The sequence below is a fragment of the Vidua macroura genome, chromosome 4 (assembly GCF_024509145.1).
Source record: "Vidua macroura isolate BioBank_ID:100142 chromosome 4, ASM2450914v1, whole genome shotgun sequence".
Taxonomy (NCBI): Eukaryota; Metazoa; Chordata; class Aves; order Passeriformes; family Viduidae; genus Vidua; species Vidua macroura.
The window spans coordinates 62,908,075-62,930,847 of NC_071574.1; the positions used below are offsets into that span (position 1 = coordinate 62,908,075).

The window sequence follows — 22,773 nt, forward strand, 5'->3', positions numbered from 1 at the left end:
CTGTCTATTTTGGTTGTGGCCATTTAAGATATTTTTGATGTGTTTTCCTTTTAGGGTGATGTATTGAGTACCAAATACCAGGTAGATCTTGGAGACGGCTTTAAGGCGATATACGTGAACCTGACGATGACTGGAGAGCCCATCCGTCACCGCTACGAGAATCCTGGGATTTACCGTGTGTCGGTGAAGGCTGAGAACGTGGCTGGGCATGACGAGGCTGTGGTGTTCGTCCAAGTCAGCTGTAAATCAGCTCTTTGGTTTTCTTACTTTCGCCACTGTGTAAAAACCTCATGTCAGCTATGAAGTAGGAAGGAAAATTACTAGTCACAATTAGGAAAGACCATATTTTTTCTATCCTCATGCAGTCTTGCAGTGTTGTGTGTTGGTAATGCAGAGGCATGTAAACCTAATCCAGTGGGAGGTCAGGATTATTTTCATTTGGATTTGGCAGAAGGATGGTTTATTAATCTTTTAAATAACAAGCATGCCTCAGTATAAATTTCAGGTTTGATCCATCTTCCTGATTCAACACCCCTTGTCAGCCTTAGCAGCTAAAATTTTATTCTTTGAGCTATGTCTTTGTAGAGCTTCCAGGTGCAGTGTAAAGCAAGTTAACAAATGTGTTGGGAAACATGAGCTCTTGTATGATTTTAAAAAATAGTCAAAATTTCAGTGGTTCTAAATCTAAATTTTAGGTAGTTAATTCTCACGGTTTTAAATGGTGCTTGGGTATAACTTCAAATATTTGCAGGCAGTATTACTTGACTTATACTTCTCCTCCTCTCCTTAATTAAGACTGAAAAAAACCCAATCAAACAGATATAAAATAAAGAATAGCACGGCCCAGGGAATATCATGCACCATTGCAAGCTTAATGTACCTCAGTCATCTCATAACTGAAATGAAGAAGGAAACTCAAAAGTGGAACAGATTTCTCCTCTTCCTTTGAGATTCAAGACAGCTATTCCCTGTTTTCAGATGCGTCAAAAATTCAGAAACAAGTAACATCAAAGGAAAAGATACTTATCTTGCATTCTCCAGGTGTCTGTTTCCCTCTGTTGTGAGTGGTGTGTCTTCCATCCTAATCCCAAAGCAATGGAAATCACTGGAGCCATATACCAGGTTGTGCACAGAGCCATCTGCCTTATGTCAGCTTGTCTAGTGACGGCTGATATTTTTTGTATTTTGCTAGTCAGTGTCCTTGAGTTCAGAGTTTCCAGTTCTGCTTTGATTAGCAGACAAAGCCAAACACATTCATGCTAAAGACCAATCTCCTGTTAATATCAAGCAGAAAGAATCAGAATCAAATTTTACACCTCAGTTTCATTATCTGTTTCTTTTTTGTGTTTGTTTTTTAAATCATTCGACAACTACAGAGAGCTCGGATAAAGTACTTAGGGCTTCACTGTTACATTTTAGAAGCTTCTAGGTGCTGAGAAGTGGAGTAGGCAAAGAAATAGTAGATCTGTACAAGCAATGAACAGGAAAAACTCTGTGTGACATTCTTCTCTCCAAGAATAACTTCTAACCCTTTAGAAAATGACAAGCAGTAGCAAGCCATGATGGAAAGCAGAAGACTTTATCAAAGTGTGCTTTTAATATGGCCTATGTTAGAATAAACAGTACAACTATAGGAGGTTGATTCTCTTTTATGCAGCAGATTTTAAAATTACAGAAAGCAGAGTTATTTTACACAAGTAAATGACTGGTACATTAGGGAGACTTTGGTGCTGAAGTGCAGAGGCAGCAGGGCACTGACAGATGTGATTCCTTCCTGAGCCTGCCCCTGAATGCTGCACAGAGACTGGCAGACTCATGGAAGTGTGTTACACAGCCTGCTTGAGTAAATGCTTTACATGTGATTTGCTCTGTTTAATTTTTTTAGGTAAATTACAAGATTTGAGGAAATTAGTTGGCACTAATTAAACGGCAATTTCTACATTCTAGTGAAACACTGATAGCCATTAAGGGACATTTTTCACTGTGGAATGCCATGAAAGCAGGGGTCTCTGTAGAATTCTGTTTTCAGGAGTCAGCAGTCTCCAACTGATGTATTATTCCCAGGGAATTTTTTCAGAGACAAATGGTAGGGGAAATATTTTCACTTCTGCCAGGTTGCTATGGGATATTTGTAATGCAGGACAATTATAAGAATTTTGGCCTGTCATCCAAATCATACTTTCTGATCCAGATTAAACAATCTACAACTTTCTAATGAACTGCAAGAGAAATTAGAAATTAGAATTAGCATAAATGTGAGTAGGCAACTGTAGAGGCCCAAGAACTCAGAATAAAAAGAACTAAAGAAGAACTGCATACATACATTAATGTATATGCTGCCTGCATTTTGTTTTTCATGGAACCATGACCTGTGTAGTGTGGAACTTTGGAAACTACTGAAATTTTTACTTAGGTAAACAGAAATCATGTAACTTCAATCTTAATTGTACACACTTAAGGGTGCTATGAAGTTTGTTCAAATGCATTATGGAATTGTGTAACAGAGACAAGCAGAAGGATTTGCAGTAATTACTCTCAGCTCTTTAATATATAGAAACAGCAAAGCTGAAATTACAGTCATCATTCAAGTACCAAACAACTTGGCCTCTAAAAATTTTGGAAAAGAAAGTAATCTTCTTCAGGAACAAAACCATATCTCAAAGTAATCAGTTTCCTCTGTGAAAACACATTTATGTCAAAAGCCAGAAAGTTTCTCAGATCCTTCCAGAAGGAAAATCTATTTCTAGGAGGAACAAGTTTAATGGAATTCCTAACATTTCTGAATTTTCTTCAAAGACACCATCACTGGAGAAGCATTTTTACTCCTCTGGAAGCCACTGAAGAAATAATTTGTTAAAGCACCCAACATTTCTTGAATTCATGTAGGTGGTTAAAGAGTTATTGGAGAAATTGCAGAGTAAAATTAAACCTTACATTCGAATGAAGCACCACACAGACTAGGTGAAGTGAGGTGGAAAAGGACTTTGGACAACTTGCTCTCAGAAGTTCAGTCAGTTTAGCCAAAGTGAAATTAGAAGTGAACTAGCAATGACTCAGTTCCTGATACAAAATAAGAGAAATGCATTAGACCAGTGTTAATTGCCATTAAGTTTGCACTGAGATGAAAAACCTTTGAATGAGTTAAAAAATATTTAGAACGGAACAGAAATGGATGGGTTAGTATTCATTCTGTGTAATGAATGAATGTTGAGCTATACAGTGGTTTCATATCCCAGGTAGTTGGTGCAGGTGAAGTTAAGAAATTGTAGTTATCATGTTGTACTGTTAAAAAGCTTTTACCTTCAGACATTCTGATATATTGGGAAACCTCTGAAGGAAAGATTTTCTTTCAACACAGTTATTGTACTGTGAAACGGCACAACACTAATAAACATAACACAAGCAGATAAAACTGTTGTAATGATGCATTTCTTTTAAACAAATAATAATGTTTATGGTTTTAGTAGTTCTGCCAGGAATCAACTTACTCTAAGGCACATTTTGGAGTCCAGAGGTTATATATTTTGATTTGCAAATAAATGCTCCCCTGATGTACAGATCTTTTTGAAAGCATGAATTAATGAGATTTGAGCCTAATGTGAGCCTAACAGCTGATATTTTATATTTTATAATGAAAATGAGTAGTCAGCAGCATTCTTTTTCAGTTTTCTGATTTTCCCTTAGCAATTTGAGATTTGTTAGATTTCTATTCGTTTGATCTTTTGTTACTGAGTTTAAAAAAAGAAAAAAAAAGCTGAGATTGCCTTTTCCAGTTTTTAACTGGAGTAATTTGCTTATATGTTCTCAAATTGGACATGAATGAAAAGAATGGGCATGAGAGAAGTCCATTTTGTTGATCTGTCTTATTGCAGTAAGATTTTGTTTGAGGGGTTTTGGGGTCATCTGGGGGATGTTTTTTAGTTGAAATGAGGTCTTTCCAATTATGTCCATAGCTTTCAACATGGATGTAAAAGAGAGAGGAAAGGAGGGAGGGAAAAATAAATTCAGGACCTTATTTTGAACAGGTGGGAGGCTTTTAGGGAAGGAGGTGTTAATAAATTGATAGATTCTTGTTCAATTATATTTTTGGAACTTTTTTCAGCTCCACTCCAGGCTTTAAATTTAGAAGTGGTTCCAGTCATTGGGAGAAACCAGGAGGTGAACCTGACAGCTGTCATTCTGCCCAAGAACCCTAATTTGACAGTTTTCTACTGGTGGATAGGAAACAATCTTCAGGTACATAAACGGTTTTGATTATTTCAAGAGATTATTTCAATCTCTTTCCAATAAAGGTTGTCCCTTTCTTTCAGTTTCTAAACTATTTGCTTTGTCGGTGGTGGAAACAACAATTTCTTCTACTTCATTACCTGTGGGGAAAAAAAAAAAAAACTTCTAGAGGGGAATGGATTTGGGGTCGTAACTGGTGAATGATGAAACTTAGATTTATGCACTTCCAAGCTAATAACATGAGTGATGTAAATTGAAGTTCTGAACATATATATATATATATATATATATATATATATATATATATGTGTGTGTGTGTGTTATCTTAAAGGATATCAAAACATTGAGAGCACTCAAACAATCTAGTGTTATTCATTTGATGATCAAAGTCTATATAAACATGTCCTAGAGCATTAAATATCCAAGTATTTCTATTGGGGAATATTTATTATATAGCTGGGTTAATTTCTTTTAAGGTAATTTCTTCAATAACAGATAAGATATTTTCTTTCTGAGACAGACTAAGTGTGACAGAAGAATGCTTCAAATAAGTGCAGTGAACTTTCTTCTTGTGAATGTGCTGTCTACCCTAATCCCAGCCTGTATCTGCTCATCATTATTGAATTTGCTATTGCAAGAAGAGGCAATGTGGGTCTTGTGAAGGGTTTTGTAATTCTTAAGGATGTGGTAAGGGAACAGAGTATCTCAGCTCCACCTTAGAGGTCACTGTGGGCTGGTGCTCTAAGCTGACAGCATTAATCCTTTTGACCCTGACATACCCTACATTTTTTGAGGCAAATGAGTTGCTTCCTACAATCTTGTAGAGATTGCTGAGTCTCCCTCAGACACCATTAATTTTAGTGAGATCTGACTGAAAACCTAGTACTTGACTGATTACTCTAAAAGAAATTTTCCTCATCTGGCTGCTATTCTGATTATATAGGATCCTTTTAGGGGATGAAAAATTCTATATTGAAAATTGTAATAGATCTATTTGATAAAATAGATCTATTTGATAAAATATTGAAAAATTTAAATTTGATGTGAAATTTTTTGGGTGTTATTTTTAACAACAGTCTCTTCCAGCACTGTTCTCGTCGTTCTTCCTGAAGTTCTGTTTTCAATTGTTCTTTGTTTTTTTAAAGCCACTGCTTACATTGGAGAGTTTTCTGGTGACAAAGTTTGCTGAGACAGGTGATGTCAGAGTTACAGTGCAAGTTTCCTGTGGGAGTTCTATGCTTCAGGACTCAAAAGTTGTCCATGTTTTTGGTGAGACATTAGTCTTTTTCCTTTTTTTGTTTCATATGGACCTCTAAAACCAGCCCTACCACAAGTAGCTTACTGTAAAATTAAATCTAATGCCAGATTTAATTGTTAAAATTAGAGGTATGAACAGTCACTAAATAACTCCACAGAGCTGAACAGTGGGATTCTATGGGAGGTTTAATCTCAAACATTTTGTTTCCTTTGCTTATTTTAAATATTACTGTGGTTCCCAGGTGCTATATGTGTTTAAGTAGTATTTTGGACTGTGACTAGAAAGTTTCCCAGAACTTGTAAGTAAAGTAGTCTAAATACCTCTGAAAAAAAAGAAGAAAATGCTCTCAGCATTGAAAACCATGTCAAATAATTGCCTTTCATCACAATATATCGCTCTTACCTTGATGTTTATCTGAGATTTTGGATCAAATATAGCTCTGCTGTAATTATGAAATAACCCTTCAGCTCTTGTTCCATATTGTGCCCTGGTGTGGCTTTTTTGTGTTTTATAATGTGGTGACAAGGCAGAATATACTGTGGAAAATGCAGTGCTGGAAAATTATTTACATTTGTATTCGTGCTGTCACATGTGGGAATTGTGATAAGCATAAAAGCTTTTCTTTTAATGCAGAGCTAAAAGCCTTCAGATATCTTGCAACACAAGACGTGATATATCTCTATGGTCTGAAGAAGATTCTGTTATTTTTGCTTTTAGTATACTTACTAATTTGAAATAATGGCAAAACCTCCATTTATGCTAAATGGAGCTTTTATGAACCTTCTCCTTTTTAAAGATAAATGGATATAATATTTATGTTACCACTTATAAATGCATCAGTTTTTTAAGAAATCTTTAGAAATATAACCCTCTTAGTGTTACTGCATCAATGTCTTTATCATTCCAGTGCTTCTTTTGCCAATCCTGATATCAAGAGCATGAAAGTACTGGCCACCAGGAAAATAAAGAAACTTTTGAAAAAGAAAGCCATGTTAAAATAAAATTCTGCTGGAAACATTGGGGGGAAGCCAGTTTGACTTGTGCATTCCAGAGGTTCTCTATCCCTGCTTTGCATTAAGTTCCCTAGGTTTTCATCCAAGGATCCTGTAGGGAGAAAGGGAAGATTTTAGAGACTACTTTCTGAGGATCATCTCATTTCTAGTATTTCAGATATTTTAGACAGTATCCAGAGAAATATTGTGGGTGTACCTTTGTTTTATTTTTTCATCAAAGAGGGAAGTAGTTAGCCTTTGTCATATAATCTCTGTTCCTATTTTCTTATCTAATTTATGGAATAACGTATTCATTTTATACCGAAAACAGAAACATCTAGTGGAAAAACCCCCACATGCTTATGATTCCATGAGAACAAAATCCATTGGTACATTATCATTTCAAATAAAAGAAACCAATTACTTCCTTTTAATACTCCCTTATTGAGCTAGGGAAAAGTTATTGGGAACATTATGACCCCAGAGCATGTATGTAAATCTGCTTTGTTTCCTTTTCTTCCTCCTTTCCTTAGTCTTTGGGCACAATTTTGACAATGTTGATGAAAACAGAGAAGGAAATTGAATGCCTGACAACAGAGAGCAGCAGGGGTCCTAGATACTGCAGCGCTGCACAGCAAAAAGTGCTAAATAGAGATTTTTACCTTTTCCTTCTGTCAAACCCCTTTTGCAATCTAGTTTATTTCTTGCTATTTCTTTTTGTTTTTCTAGATCATTTTCATGTTCTTCCTCTGAAGTTTACTAAGGACCTGGACATGTACAACCCCGACATACCGGAGTGGAGGGAAGACATTGGGCGGGTGGTGACGCGACTTCTTGCAAAGGTGCTCCTTCAGATTGGTCGTAAAATGTTCCCTCGCCAGTCGTAAAGCTTGAAGGTTAAATTAATACCTTCTCATTTGGAAGGTTTTTTGAAATGGAGGCAGAGCAAAATAATAAAGTGAACCTCATGAGCCACATTTCATGCAAGCTTGAGCCTAGTGTCACTTTTAAGTGCAAGCTGTCGACAATGATATTGTAACACAGACAGTTTAGTTCTAACACAGCTTAATTGGCAATTAATGCTAAATATTGCTCTCTGGGATTAGGGATAGATATATTAGCAAACACTGCTGACTCCAAAGCAGGAAGAGTTAAGTAGCTTAAATGTGATAGATTTAGAAGCTAAGCAATGTGTAATATAACAGACATTATCTTTGTGTAAAAACAAAACAGAAAGAAAGAATTTCCTATGTTTGTTTTGTAACTTTGAAAATTATGTATAATATATAGGCACACAATTTGTTTAGGCACACAGTTGTTTTTCAGAGCATGTTCACAAAATAAATCTGGATTTGGAACACCTGAATCCTGTAGATTAAATAAAATACAAACTATGCAGTAGTGCTGTGGCATTAGATCACCTCATGGAAACTTTGGGCTTGAGAGCCCTTGAGGCAAACACCCTGCCAGCAACTAAGAGTGCACACACTGGCTTTCATGAGGGTAGTATTACTGAGATACAGCTTGTTTATAAAATATTTGAATTTTAAATCATTTTACTCTTCCTGGATTTGCAATCATACAAATCAGGTTCTAAACTTTTTAACTTTATAGAGTTTCCTGCTTTTTTCTTTTTTTGAGATTCTTATCGAATGTCAAATTAATTTCTTGCTTTTATCAAATTAAACTCATTCCATAATGAGTTCTACTACTGTCAATCAAAAAATATTTTACTCCCCTATAAAATACTCTTGCATTTAATAATTACTAAAACATTTGCCAAAGTATATGAACAATTTAATGGAGTTTCAGAATCTGTTTGGGGAAGGCCAAGGAAAGTGCCCAGGTTATGGTCACTAGAATTGTGTGGCTGCATTGTACAAACATGGAGAAATTTGGGACTAAAAGCTAAATTTGCACAAACTATTTTACAAAGATATGCACTTGACTTTCAGCAGGGGAATAAAGGTGTTCATTACAATTTCGGAAGCTGAATCTGAGTGTTCTTAGTCTCACATTGAAGGACTTCTCTGTGTCCATTAAGCACTTCCCTAAGCAACCTTCAAAAGCTAAAGGTAGCTGTAATTAATACACACTTCTTAGTCTACACTGTGTCTGAATGGCCCACAAAGGATTCTAAACCACTCAGGATTTCTTTTTGTATATTATCTCAAAAGTGCTCAGCCATTGCAGGGTTTTGATAGAACCTGAAAGCCTCTTCATTTTGCCTCTTTTCTTGATGCCACTGAATTACTTCAGTGTGATAACAACACTTAGGTCTTCCAATATTCAAAGAGCAACTCACATTTCAGTACATTTATGTTTGGCTTTGTTCATGTTTCAGCTTCTAGTGGAATTCCTTTTAAATATTAAGGATTTGAACAATGAAGTCTAAAAGCCATATGTGGAGTTACTTATGTATTTTATATAAAACACAAAGTGTGTCTTTGTTGTCTTCACAGGAGACCAGTATACCTGAGGAAACACTCATGACAGTTGTGAAACCTGGTCTGCCCACAGCTGCTGACTTGCATGTGCTACTACCAGCAAATCAACCAAAAAAGAAGAGAAGCATAACAAGTGATAAGGTAACAAGAGCAATGCACATCTGCCTAGGACAGTCTTCATCCTGTTTTGCAATAAGTGGCTGTACTCTCATTGTCTTTATATGAAATTAAGAGGTGATCCCTGCCTATGTAAAGATCTCACTCCCATCTGACAAGATACATGTGAATGCTACAGCAGCTATGTCTGCTGTGTTTGACAGTGTACAGACCAGCATAATCTACTTCTTTCTAGTATTAGTGTATTTCTCAAGAATATTTAATATTGGTCTATCTTTTAAACAGAAACAGCAGTGATGAATGTCATTCTGTGAAGATCCAGTAGAGCAAAGAGTCTCTGCACTGTCTTCAGAAGGAAATTAGATTTCAGGTCCAAACAAACCCAGAATCTTAGTCACTGACCCATAATGTAAAAAGCATCAAGCAAGTATTTTCTGCCCTTGTAAGAAAATGTCCTTTTCAATTGCTAAGAAACAAAAATATAGTGAACACAGGATTGAAAGTCGGACATTAGTTTCTCCCTAGTTGTTTTCAAACCATGTTTCCTCCGTAGTAAAAGACTTCATGCCAGTTGAAAACCAGAAGACTGTTTGGCACTTACAATTTATTATATTTGTCCTTTTGCTGTGATAGAGAAGAAACATATCCCAGCTCTGTGCCTGTACCTTGCAGTTCATGTCCTGCCAGTTACAAAGAATCAGTGTAAGGTATCCTTAACTTTGAAGGGCATTTTACAGCTTTTTAAGACAAGGTCACGGTCTCCGAACAGCTGGAGAAGTAGGTAAAACAAAGCTCTTCATATTGATATAAACCAAAGAGATTGTGTTTGGAGTTCATGAGATATACTTGGGAAGGTCCAAAGGAGTATGTTGAGCTTGTCCAAGTACTTGAACAGATGTCTATCATTAAAATGTGAGAGTGCACAAAGTTTTCTACTTTTTTCAGCAGAAACCCTTACTGTTCTCCCATGTAATCACAGTGAGAATTCCTGGGAGTCTGAATTCCTGATTATGTTGCAGGAAATAGTTAATTTTAGCAAGCTACTTCTTTTTTAGAGACACATTCATGAACTACGGCTTTCAGCCAGGAGAATATTACGACTTCAAAATTATTTGAAAATTTACATTTCTTGAAGAAGCAAGGTGAAGCTTCTAAAGGAAATTCCTTATTCTGAGCCTGTGGGGAATGCACATGTTCAATAATTTAAGGAAACTAATGGTGATAGATTCTTTTGGTTGTACAAACATTTTACTTCAGTGCAAAGTGTTATGTGTATTAGTTCCCTTTAAATCTCAATTTCTATATTAGTGCTGTGCTTCAAGGCAGCTTGAAAAGTATCAGTTAAAATCAATGCTGTCCCAAGGTTTTTCTCATATTTGTGTATGAAACATCATGTGAGTTCCTTTAAAGCATAAAGAGGAGCAATCCCATGTTGTAAATGATTTGGAAAAGCTTCCATTCAGCGGGGCTATAGGGATGTCCCAGTAGTGTAGCAGGACACGGTTGTGTAATTAGCTCTCCAGAAAGACCTTGCAAAGGTTTCCTGGAACTAGAGGAGCACTAGAAGGGGAAACTAATTGTATAATCTGGAGAATATGTGTACATTTCTGACATTGTTAGGATGAACCAGGTCAGACCCATGGCTGGAGCAGGAATAAGGGAGACAGAAGCGATTACAGCAGCCAATGCTGTGCTGTGATAATAAGTCAGGTACACCAGTCTCACATCTCAACACCGATTGTTTTGTAGAGTACAGTGCTGTAGAGATGGAGAGCCAGTCCTCTTGTGACAGCTGCCTACATTTCTGGTTTTATATTATTGCTAATGGACATTGTTTTAGCTATTGATATGTACATATAAATTTGTTGTTTGTTGTCAATGGCAAAAATTTTGATAAAATGTGTTATATCAGAATCAATTGTGACTTGAGAAATATCCTGAAAATATACCCTATATAAATAAACTTAGAAGCAATAGCTTCTGGTAAGCCAACAGGAAAATACTCATGTTGTCATATGTCTAAAGATTCCTTACATTCCCTTCTGTTACTAGAAGAGAATTTTGAAGATTTCTATCATGAATCAGTGGAAAGATATGCTTTGTCACACTGCTCATGCCAGTTCTCAAAGTCAGTGTTGTGACATTTTTGTGAGAACTCAGCAATGCAGAATGTTTTCTGCACATTTGGAGGAGGTAGCCCTGATACCTTTAACTTAGACGTAGTTATAAAATGTCTTTTCTTCAAGAGAACCTCCTTGTTCTTGGCTGAAAACCTTTTAGATTTGGGAATGTTACATTATTTCAGAAAGATTAAAGGCCATAATTTCTTGCTCAGGCAGGGAACAGCTGCTTGCTGGATTTTTTATTGGTGCTTTACATGAAGAGTTGGGATGTGATACTGTTTATTAGGTTAGTCATGTAGAATATGAATCATTACTGATAAAAGTAGCCATCAATAACAATGACAGTAAGTAAGCTGTCAGTGCAGTAGGAGGAGCCCTTTGGAAAATTCTGAAATTTTATTCCACTCTAATAAAGCCCTTTTTGTTTCAAATACATGCAGGGAAAAATAAAAGCTGACTGTGATTTAACCTGCTTTCAAGAACAGAGAAATTTCAAAAATATTCCATTCTAATTATTGACTCCAGAGAAGACTTGGTTGCTTAATTTATGCACATCTACTGCATGTCTAATGTCAGGTGGGATGAGTCCAGTTGAAAGAGTCAATTAAAATGTAATTAAAGTATAATCTGGAAGGCAGGGGCTCTGAGGAAGATTTCTATCCAGACAAACTACTTCACAAAAATTCCCAGTGAGTTGCTTTGGCAAAAAGGGAAAGTCAGAACCCAAAATGTAGAAGCGGGTAAGAGTTTTAATAGTATCTTTTTTTTTCATTCTTTTACATTCTTATAATGCAGGAGCCATTGTGTTCACATGTTCAATTATTGTCATTGTAAAGAAATGTAGGAAAAGAAGATGGAAAATTCAAATGTTGGTATATGAATCTTAATTTAAGAAGTCTAGAGAGGAGCTCAATAAATACCTTGGGGCAGGAAAAAAAACCAACCCATGAGCACTGAAAAAACATCAGTCTGTCAGTGAAATAAGTAAGTCAGAACCATTGGCTGGATTCATATGAGATTCAAATTTTTGACCTGAGGACAGGTTGTTCATATAGATTTGGGTACGAATGCAGCAGTGGGGAGTTAAATAACAAACAAGTCTTAATTACTCAAGCAAAAACCACATCAAATGTTGGGTTCCTTATGGACCTAACAGGAAAATATGAGGAATCAAAAGTTATGGAGCTCAGAAATTTTATTTACTGCTGTAGTCAGATTAACATAAAGTAGTTGTCTCTGGCACTGTACACCATGAACTCACGAATGAACCTGGATTGATACAAAGAAACTTTATTCATTGACAGCAGCATCACTTTAAACCCTCCTAATCCTAAAGAGGAGTTACTCCTAACTCCTAAATGGAGTTGTCATCTCCATTTTCTTTTCAGGCTTTGGGCAGCAAGATAAATACTTAGGAGCTGTCTGCTGTAATTGTCTTGTGAAATAACTGAAGCCATGCTCACTTCACCTTTACGTTGAGTCATTCCCACTTAAAAAAATTTAATAAAGTCAGTGGAATAGCTTCAGAAGTTAGATATTCCTCAAAAAAAAAGATGATATTTGAACTTTTGTATAGTGTCTGTCCATAATATGAGAGGGACTACAGGGATTTTTATCCATTATACTTCAAAAGCTTGTAAAAGATGAGCACCATAATTGATAATATCATAAAAGGAGTTACTTGTGAAGGTTTCATGGAAATAAAGCAGATTTCTAATTTGGCATCCTCTGGGAAGTCGTGTCCCAAATTATAAGGCATAGAGTATAAAACCAGCTTTGATCTTTTAGAAAATTGACCATGTTGAAGACACAAGCAAGTAGAAAGTATAATTCAGACAATTTGTCATCTGGGGTTAGGATGTGAGGGTATATTTTATGGTTCTGCTCCATAAAAATATGAGAGACCATATTTCACTATGCTCTATTCACTGGAGGAAAATGAGAGGAATACTGATTTTTTTCCACATGGATGAATGTATATATTTCTATGGAGTATTGTTAAAAATTAGCTATAAATGGAATTTATTCCATTATAGGTAAGGAGGTAAGGTAAATTATGACATGCAGTTCATTATTAAATAGTAGTTAATTTTCATGGCAAGAAATCCAAAGTGATATCACAGGTTTTCTTCTGATAGGTTAGAATAATGGGGGCTTTTTAATATGGATTATGCATTGTGTGAGTTATGACCCAGGTAAACCCAATAGCGTGTGCAAATTGCTTGCTGTCTGTCTCATACTGGGTAAACGTAAAGACTTGGGTAATCAAAAAGAAAGATTTGGCTATAAAATTGTGTCATTTTCAGCTTTTATGTCTTCTGAAGTTTTGCTTGATTTTTAAATATTGAATTTCTTTTAGATTTCAACTTGTCATTGACAAGTGTTTTCACCATTTAAAGAACCAGAGGTTTTCATTTTTAAAACATTGTGTTTCAAAGTGGAACAGAGTACAAGACATCTGACATTCTCTCTGTTGTATTTTCAGAGAATAGCAGCTATAAAGCAGGCCCTGAATGCACACAACATCAGTTTCTTTCTGAGAGGAGGATACTGGGTCTTAGTGACTTTAGCTGACTCCAGTTCAGGTAAATATACAGAAAAAACTATCAGTAGACCAACTTTCGGATGCCTGTTCAAGTTCTAATAATTTAAGGAGAAAGACTTTTGATATCAATATGTTTGTGTACATATAACACATATGTATATATTTACTTGGTACTTGTTACATATAAATAAACACATATGCATATATGACTATATATATGTTTATATATATATATATACATGCACGTATATATGTATACATTTTCATTTGGTCATAATTAACAATCACAACCAAACAAATATTTTTTTTATGTTTTCATTTTTTCATACCTCATGATTTGTATCACATGCTTCTTGCTTTTTCTGTGTTACCACAACATAAATTAAATACCGCCGTTGTACAAAATAGTGCCCTGAAGGAAGAGCCAACCAGGCTTCAAAAACTCATCTGGTGATCTAAAAGCACTTTAGGTTGCACTGGCTGCTAAGAAAGCAGAACTTCTTTGCCCTGTATCAGCCATTATTTCTGCTGCTGTGACTAGATGGGTCTAACACAAGGCTTGCTGCATCTCTGCCATGTATCTCTGATCTTCTGATCAACTAATGGGAAGGTTGCTGTAGGGTCTCCACATTGCTAATCCTGTCCTGAGATAAGTTAAGTTTTTTTCTCTGTTTAAAACAAATGGAAATAGGGCAGGGGCAGGGGTAGTGGTGTGCCTTTCCTGCCTCCCTGGATTCACTGTTGATGGAAAGTGGTTGAAGAGAGTATGTGTGTATTTTAAACAGAGAGATGTTAAAATGATGTTTTAACCAGAAAGTCCAGCTTTGACTTGAATATTTTATGAAAATATTCTGTAATTTTTGTTTGTGCTTGTTTGTTGTTCAGAGACTTAGTTTCTCCATCTATAAAATTAATACAGCCCTGCTTTTGCAAAGCATGTATTTAGGGGGTGTGATCATTTAATATGACATCTTTAGATTCCCTGAAAAAACCCAAACAACCACTGAGTATGCAAATAATTAAATCTTCAGGATCTTGGATTTTGCTGTTTGTTGCTTTCTATTTTTTAAATGTGTCCTCTGTCCTTCAGTAACAAGACAGCAACGAATTCTGTGGGAAGTCAGATGGAGTGAAAAGAAGAGGTTGCAAAAACAACAACCAATGTTTTTTACCTGACAATTACATAGAAAAGAATGCTCAAGAATGTGAATGATGTTGAAGGGGACATGTAAAACTGTTCTTTTATTTTGTATTTCAGACTCCCAGAGGATTGGAGGAGGCAGTGGCTACTGGGCTATTGTGGTTCTCTTTGTTATTTGTCTAGTTGCAGTTGGGGCTTTCATCCTCTACAAGTTCAAAAGGCAAGTAAACCTTAATCAACAGATGCATTTTAATAATTAAATTTATCCATGGATTAGCAAGACAGAGTTTGTTATTTAGAAAGAAGATTTCTTGAAGAATTGTACGAAGTACACCACTTTGAAAGTCATATTTTTCTGAACTTTTCAGACATCAAGGTACTGCACTGATGCTTGTTTCACTTGCTGTGTTCCCAGATAAATATCAACAATATGGGACCTATGGAGAGTTTGTTCAGTTTGTCTAAACAATGCCATCAAGAATCTGAGTTGAATCTCCTTAATAATAAAATATTATTCCTGATTAATTCCCTTCTCATTACTCCTAACAGTTATGAATAAGCTAAAACTATCGGAATTTAGGGATAAAACTAGGGAGTGCATCTGCAATGCTGATTTGCTTAGAAGAGTAGTTTTATCAAAGCATGTAATGCTCTGGGGCTTCTCTTTGCACACATTACATTTTAATTGCTGAGGCAATGCCATGGAGAATGACTGACAGAAAGAAATTAGCATTAACTTGGCAGTAGAGAGTGTGGAGGGAAGAAATATTTCTGCAAGTGGCCCTTGTGTGGAGTATATTCTCAAAACTGAGCAATGCCAGCCTTGGACAGTCTGATATCTCTGTGACTGATTTTAAACCAAGCTGCTGTGCAATTTAAATAATTTGTTGTTGTTCATGGGGCAGTGTTTGAGCATACTGGAAACTAGCCTTCATCATCATCATCATCATCATCATCATCATCAATCATCATCATCATCATCATCATCTTCCCTTGTCCTTCCTCAGTGAGGATTCATACTGATTTGCCTCATTTTTTAAGGAGTGATTTTTATTTAAAATAAATATAAGTTTATAGAACTAGGAGCAGCATTAAGTTTTTACAGCGGTAAATTAAGCTAGCTTTAAGTAAGAGATTGTTTAGCTAAAATATTTTTATGTCAATAGAGAAAAACTCCTTTTTCTTCAAGAACCTAAGTGCTTTAGAGTTCATAGTGACTGATTGCTTTAAAGGACAAAGCACAGAATACCGTATCAGACTGTCTACAATGGACTAAAAACCCATTTTGCTCTCTTAGGTGCCTGAAGCGAAGAAAAAACATAAAAATGGTTGATGTGATGTAATTATATTATTTCAATAGCAATACAATGGAGGATTTTCTGTTTGTGTTTCAATCATAAAACTTCCTTGTGATATCTTTTAAAAGCTTTCTGATTTATATCTTCTATTAGCTCTTAAATGAGAGCAATTAAATAACAGTCAGAATTACTGCATGGTAGAACAAGTATAAAATATTCAAGAAAGGAAAGAAACATATTCTTCCTTGAGTTCTTTCTAAAATGCCCAATGAACCATTGCTTTATAAGTAGAGCTTTTATTAATGAGGAAAATACAGCACAATTTACAAATTTAATGTCTCTCACACTTCTGTATATAATTCGTGAAAATCATTTGCATTTACATTTGGGGGCTGGGGGTAATTTAGATGCAAGTGAGCACTATTGTGAGATATATTCAAAAGTTTGCCAGTAGCCTACTACTGCTGTTGGCATTGATGAATGACCAGGCAGTATTGTTCAATTTTAGTCTGTATCTTATCTGTTTCTGAGATATTTGAAAGAATCCTTTTTAAATATTACTGCTAAGCTTTTCAAAATTGACAATTTTTTTGTTGCATCCTTCATTTGCAATTTCTTCTTCACAGAATATTGAGCACCTAATCAGTGCTATGTTTCAAAAATCGCTTTTTCCTCATGGGCTCCCTGTGACCTCCTGTCCCACCAAAGTCTTTAATCCTTTTTAAAAAGTCTCTCCTGTGTTTAAGGAGATGGTTGGTGCATTGCTGGGTCCCCATGGAGTACTTGTTGGGAGTACAGTCATTTTAAAGTCAGTACAGTGAATACATAGTTTACAAACTGGTCCATAGGGACTGAGGCTATGAAATGAGTGTCCTTTATAGCTATAAAAGTTACAAGTTAAAATAGATAAAGGAGACTTTTCACTATTATATGCCTGGGTATTAAAAATTTGCTGAAAGAATGCCATAGGCAATAAAAAATGTTCAATTTTAGGTGATAATTTCAGAACTACAGTGGCCTACGGTAACTCAGATAACTTGAGGAAATAAAAATATTATTTAATTCCACAAAGAAGTTACAGATGTGTAAAGTGTTGAAAGGATAATACTGTCCATAATTATGATGTATGATTTACAAACCTAAGGAGGAGATGGAAGACATATGGCGGTGCCTTCCCTTCATTCATGTAGATTAATAGAAGGGTTAAAACTTTTTTTCCCTACCTCAGTGAAATTTTTTTTGATCCTAGTTTTATCACTGAACTGATTGCATCTGCAGGACCTGCAGCTAGCATTGGAGCACATGCAAAGCAGGTGGTTTGCAGGAGACTGTATGAGCATGTCTTGAGCTGCTTTCTCTCTCTTTCTCTCTCTTTGCTGGCTCTAAGTTAAGTTTGATACCTGCAAAGGTGCAAGATGGAAAAACTGGCTTGCAAAAATAAGATGGTAACTGGATTCGCAGGGAGGTTACAGCTTCACATGTGAGAGCATGTCATCTCTTTGCAATGACAGAATTCAGGACTTGTGATAAAAAAAGGAGAGAAGATAGCAGACTTTTGTGTAGACCTACAGCTTTGATAGAAAATGGCAAAACACACCCAAACTGCCCCAAGGTTTCTGAGTGCTGAAACGTCTTGTCCCCTGCCCAAATTTTTCCTGAAGTCTATAATTTTATGATCTACTGGATAACCAGAAGTGTCATGGCTGTCTAGCTAATGATTAGATGACTGTGGGTCACATCTGTTCTTATATGCCCTAATCCCAAATACTTAAGCATTGACTAGGAAGACTGCTGCCCTCTGTTTTTACATGCTGTAAAATTGCAAGTGTTTGTCATTTCATGTCCCCATTCCTGAAATTCATGCACCCCCCACTTTATCTGATGGTTTTTTTGTGCATCCCGCCACTTCCTGAAAAACTGCTGCTGGAGTCCCCAGAGCTCATGAAGTGACTCCTGGCAATCCCAAGCATGATTCATTGCTTTAAACAAAGGGAAAAAAAAAAAAAAAAAAAAAAAAAGAAAGAAGCAAAAATGTTTTGAGAAAACACAGGAGTTTGATCCTTTGTGATCAGAATAGATAAAGAATTCCAATTAGGGCTATTTTTACTCAGTATGTGGCAAATAAATTTTAAGTTATAAATGTGATGGGTTTTTAGAAACTAATTGAAATGGTGTTCAGCAAATGAGCTGTTTGGTTTATCTGAGCTTTTGGTTTAGATAGTTTAGGGGAGGAATTTTGAGCATGGAAACAAGGATCAAGGGGTCATTCCTTGCAGGTGAATGAACCATGGCTGTGCAGGAGGAGCATCACTGTCAGCAGGTTTGGGTGGTGGGCAAGCCACGAGTGAAGCGTCTTTGCCCTGCTCTGCTCTGCTCTCACTTCCTGACTATGGAAAGCACCACAGAGCGTGTGCCTCAAGCAAACAACATGTTGCAATACTCACTAGTATGCTCCAGTTGTTTAAGCATCCAGGTAAAATGGACTGCAGCTGCTTCTTTTGTCCACAATATGAAGCAGCTGGAAAATAATTTTGAAAAATCCAGGGCTATTTCTTAATGCAGATCTGGGATATGCGTAGAGTTTTCTTATACCATGCCATCTTTACTAGATTTGGTTCAGTAAAAACACATTTCTTCCATTCCCTTTGAAACAATGTTTGTATTTTTTTTGTGGTTTTCAAGCTGCCATCCAGAAAAGATTTCTTCATCCTCTCAGAAGAAGCTTTATGGTGTGGGATCCTGGGCAACAGTATAGAGAAGGGAAATAGCACTGTCTGCACCAGGCAAAGTGAAGGAAAGGAAAATTATATTTTAGCCACATCAAAGCTGCCTTGAAATCATCATGCTACTAGCAGAAGATCTGAAATCATCATTTTCTTATTTTTCATTTCTGTATAATAGCAGGATATTAGAGTAGCCAAACCAGAGCAAATAGCTGGCTTTTGTGCTTATGTATTTTACCTGGTTAATTGCAGCAAATTCAATTCTCTGAAAGAGTATGAAAATCTTCACCTTTTAATTTGTATGCAAACTACTACACTACTTAAAGCTGCATGCACTGTTTTCACAAATCACATGAATCGTCTTCACCCAGATTTATACCATTTTGTGTGTATTCCTTTTTTGCCTGCTACTATCAAGTACCAATTTTGGTAAATGAATCCCCTCTTGGGTAATTTCCACAATCTGGAGCAGAACTGTGTTATCTTTCTGCCTCATTGACTTACTATCTCATTTTCAGTCTCTGAAGAAAAGCTATCTTTTTTCCCCACCTTGCTTATACTACTTTTATGTTCCATGAGAGCAAGCTTAGTCCCAATCCATGCCTTTTAGTGATAAAAAAAAACCAGGCACTAATTTAATGTTCCATAATATTTTGTAAAAACATCCTCAGAAATCAAAGTAATAGCATGCAGAAAAGATTTCAGAAATGAGAGAGGCGAGTGTATCAGGAGTGCCTTAAAGCACAAAGAAGTCAGTCATCTGAACATTTATCCAAACATAATAAAGTCAACACCACAATAAAGTATTCTATTTAATGGCTTATTATTGTTGTTATTTTTATTTAAGTTCCAAGAGAATGCTACATTATTCCATATTCTTTGCCATGTGGATATGTTCAAATTTTTTATACTGAACTGAATTTTAATCAATCCTCTGGAAAATAAATGAAGTTTCATAAAGGCAAATGGATATTTTTTTTCCACAAAGAAAGAATTGAAATCCAAATAAGCTAGAGCTTAAATGAGTAGGAATCAATATCACATCCCCCTCCTGCTGTTCCTTCCTGCTGAACATTTTTAAGTGCTAACAGTTTGGGGTATGAATTGATTAGAATTTGTGAATAAAGGAAGGAAAACAAAATACTTCCTGGAATATCTTCTAAAAGGGAAGACCTTTTGTGGGACCTGGAGAGCTTGGTGAAAATCATGTGCTGTGATGTTCTTTAGTAGTAGTGTGCAGAATTACATCTCTAGCTTATATTTTTATGGTCCTCAAGGCAGGCAAAATATCTTCTTTTTCATGATTGAAATAAAATGCTACAGGAAAACCAAAAGGAACTAAAAATGTAAACCATGGAGTGCTGCTCAGCAGAGGTAATTGTCTCCAGTGATGGATGTGAAGCACATGCATTTTGCAGATGAGTTAAGCCCCCAAAGAAACTATTGCATAATCTTCTTGTCTGTTCTTCTAAATGTGCTTTCAATTTTCATATTGCTGATGCAAATCTCTTGGGTCAAATTTCATGTCTTGTCATGTTTTCACAGTAGTCTTTTATGTAGACCCAAGAATTTGGGTCTTTGTAACTCTTCAAAGAGTTACATTGGACTCAAAATTAACTGCTTCTTGAAGAAGAGCAAAGTACATCAGGGTACACTAGAGTTTTACTCGGTGTAAGTAGAGATGGCAGCCTCCTTCCTGCATGTTCGAGAAGCAAGAAGTAAAATTGCCAGAATCAGGCCCATCTTTAGTGAGGCTCCAGTATCGACATTCTATTTCATCCCACAGTGTGGTTGTCCCTTGTAAACAGAATATCTGGCACATGTATTAAAAATGCCTCTTGGAAAGGCATGGACTATCATTTTCTTCAGGGTGGTTGAGTGTGTTCCTTGTAAACCTCAACCACTCTGAGACACAGAGAGATCTCTGTAGTGTATAAAAGGTCTAATGCCTACAGTACATGTCTTCTCAAGGCCTGTGATATTCTCCTTCCTCCGATCCATTCCATGTTACAGTCTTTTCCATGTAAGTATGAGAAGCAAAGGAAAGGGTTGAAGTACTGAATACCTCAGCTTTATACCTTCCCCAGAGGATCTGTACGTAGCAGAATTGGGCAGGATAAGGCAAGTGAGAAATAACAGCTCACACTTTTTTTTCCTCCTTTAATTCTTAAACCATAAGGAAATGGTCTTAGCAACAATATGTTTAATGGTTATTTGTGAATTTGAGAGGTTTCGTCATTCTTCCTGAATATGCTTACTAGTATGTGTTCTGCTCATGGTTATTTCTAACTAATAAGTTGTGCAGGAGCCGTGAGCTGAAGCCTCAGGATTTACACCAAAGGGCACACTTTGTTAACCTGGTTTCATAGGCAGTAGTCACACTGGCAGCTCTTCTCCCTTTACTCAGCTGCAAAGGTCTGATGCGCCATATGGGTTTGAGATGTTTAACAATTTTATTATGTCAAAATTGTTTTGATAATGCCATTGATGCTTCTCCAATCTGTCAGAAATAGTTCAGAGAAGGTTATTATAATTATTGTAGAAACATATGTGCTAATTCTGCAGATGCGTTACAGACATTCTTCTGGGTGTTGTCTCCCTTAGGCTTTTGATGGTGGACTGAAAGTGAGCAGTTTGACAGGTTTGATGCAGGTCTGATTGAGAGAATAGTTCTCCACATGACCAGTTTCATTACCTGCCACATTAAAAACAGTCTGGAGTTACTGGCCCTGGAGAAAAAAAATCAAAATTAATTACCTAATGTATTTGTTTTGGTTATGAGGGATGTCCTTCCCTCTTGCAAAATGGCTTTTTTTATCCATATAATGAAAGGAGAGTGATGCAGGGCTTGGCTTTATGTGTATGTTTTTGTTGGAGGAGCCCTCAGACCTGTTGAAGTGATCATAATAGCACAGCATTGTGTCATCAGACTGACTTTCCATCCTTGTTCCTTTCCTTTTGGTTTTGTACTGCTTACAAATAATGGGATAAAATACCTAATTTTTATTTAGAGATATAATTATGTGCGTGTATACACCTACCTTTACAGATATGTGTGTTTGTGTAGATATGTAGGACTCAATTTATATTTTGGATTGCTCAGATTAAAGGAAGGAGATTATCCTCAGTCATCTTTAATTTTTTAGTAAGTTAAATTTCATTCCTTCGATGCAATGGAATTTGTTTTTCAGAATAGTTTGTTGCAGTAACTTTTTTTATCTCAAACTAAAATGCTAAAGACACCTTCTTGTGAAATGGCATTTAAAACATATCTTCTTCAAAAGCCTAGAGAAAATAGAATAATCTGTATATTTATCCAGCTTTTAAACTGCTGCTGTAATATGGAGCAGGAGATGGTTGCTTTTAGAGAGATGCCTAAAAATTAGTGTCACTTTTTCTATTCTCTCACTGTCTAAAGGGGCTCAACAGAAACCACAGATGTTCAACCCTGTTTTTTTCTCTTCTTGTTTTTCTTTTCTACCAATTGTAATAATCTGGCTTTAAGCACAAACTTTGACAGCCATGATCTGCTGTCAGGCTGCTCAAGCTGTCAAGCATCTTCTGGCATTGTAGAAAATGGAGCTGAGAGCCTGCAGCTCCCTAATCAGAAGTGTTTGCTTGGTGCTTGGGAAAGGATGTCCTCATGTGCCTAGGCAGACTGCAGGTGAACACAACCACAGCACAAAAGGCATGGCTCTTGAGGAATGTTTAAACCATAAAATCTGTTGCAAAGCTAGCAGTCCCTGATTTTTCCCTTTGAGTTGACAAAGTCTAATTGAAATTTATCTAGTTAAGAGCCCCTTATCAATATTAAGTCGTAAGCCTCCCAGTCTCAGCCATGTTGATAATTTAATAAGATGCTTTTTGTTTCTCTAGATTCCAGTCAGAGTGAGTGAATTATT

General features: G+C 36.2%; 1 protein-coding gene across 1 annotated transcript in view; it reads left to right on the forward strand.

The window, feature by feature from the left end:
- The window catches only part of SORCS2 (sortilin related VPS10 domain containing receptor 2), a 529,534-nt gene that overhangs the window by 499,475 nt on the left and 7,286 nt on the right, over positions 1-22,773 (forward strand). The window contains exons 19-25 of the mRNA XM_053975679.1: positions 55-241; positions 4,103-4,236; positions 5,373-5,496; positions 7,207-7,319; positions 8,940-9,065; positions 13,650-13,749; positions 14,968-15,070. Of these exons, the coding sequence (XP_053831654.1) occupies positions 55-241; positions 4,103-4,236; positions 5,373-5,496; positions 7,207-7,319; positions 8,940-9,065; positions 13,650-13,749; positions 14,968-15,070 (887 nt within the window). The remainder of the gene's footprint in view (positions 1-54; positions 242-4,102; positions 4,237-5,372; positions 5,497-7,206; positions 7,320-8,939; positions 9,066-13,649; positions 13,750-14,967; positions 15,071-22,773) is intronic.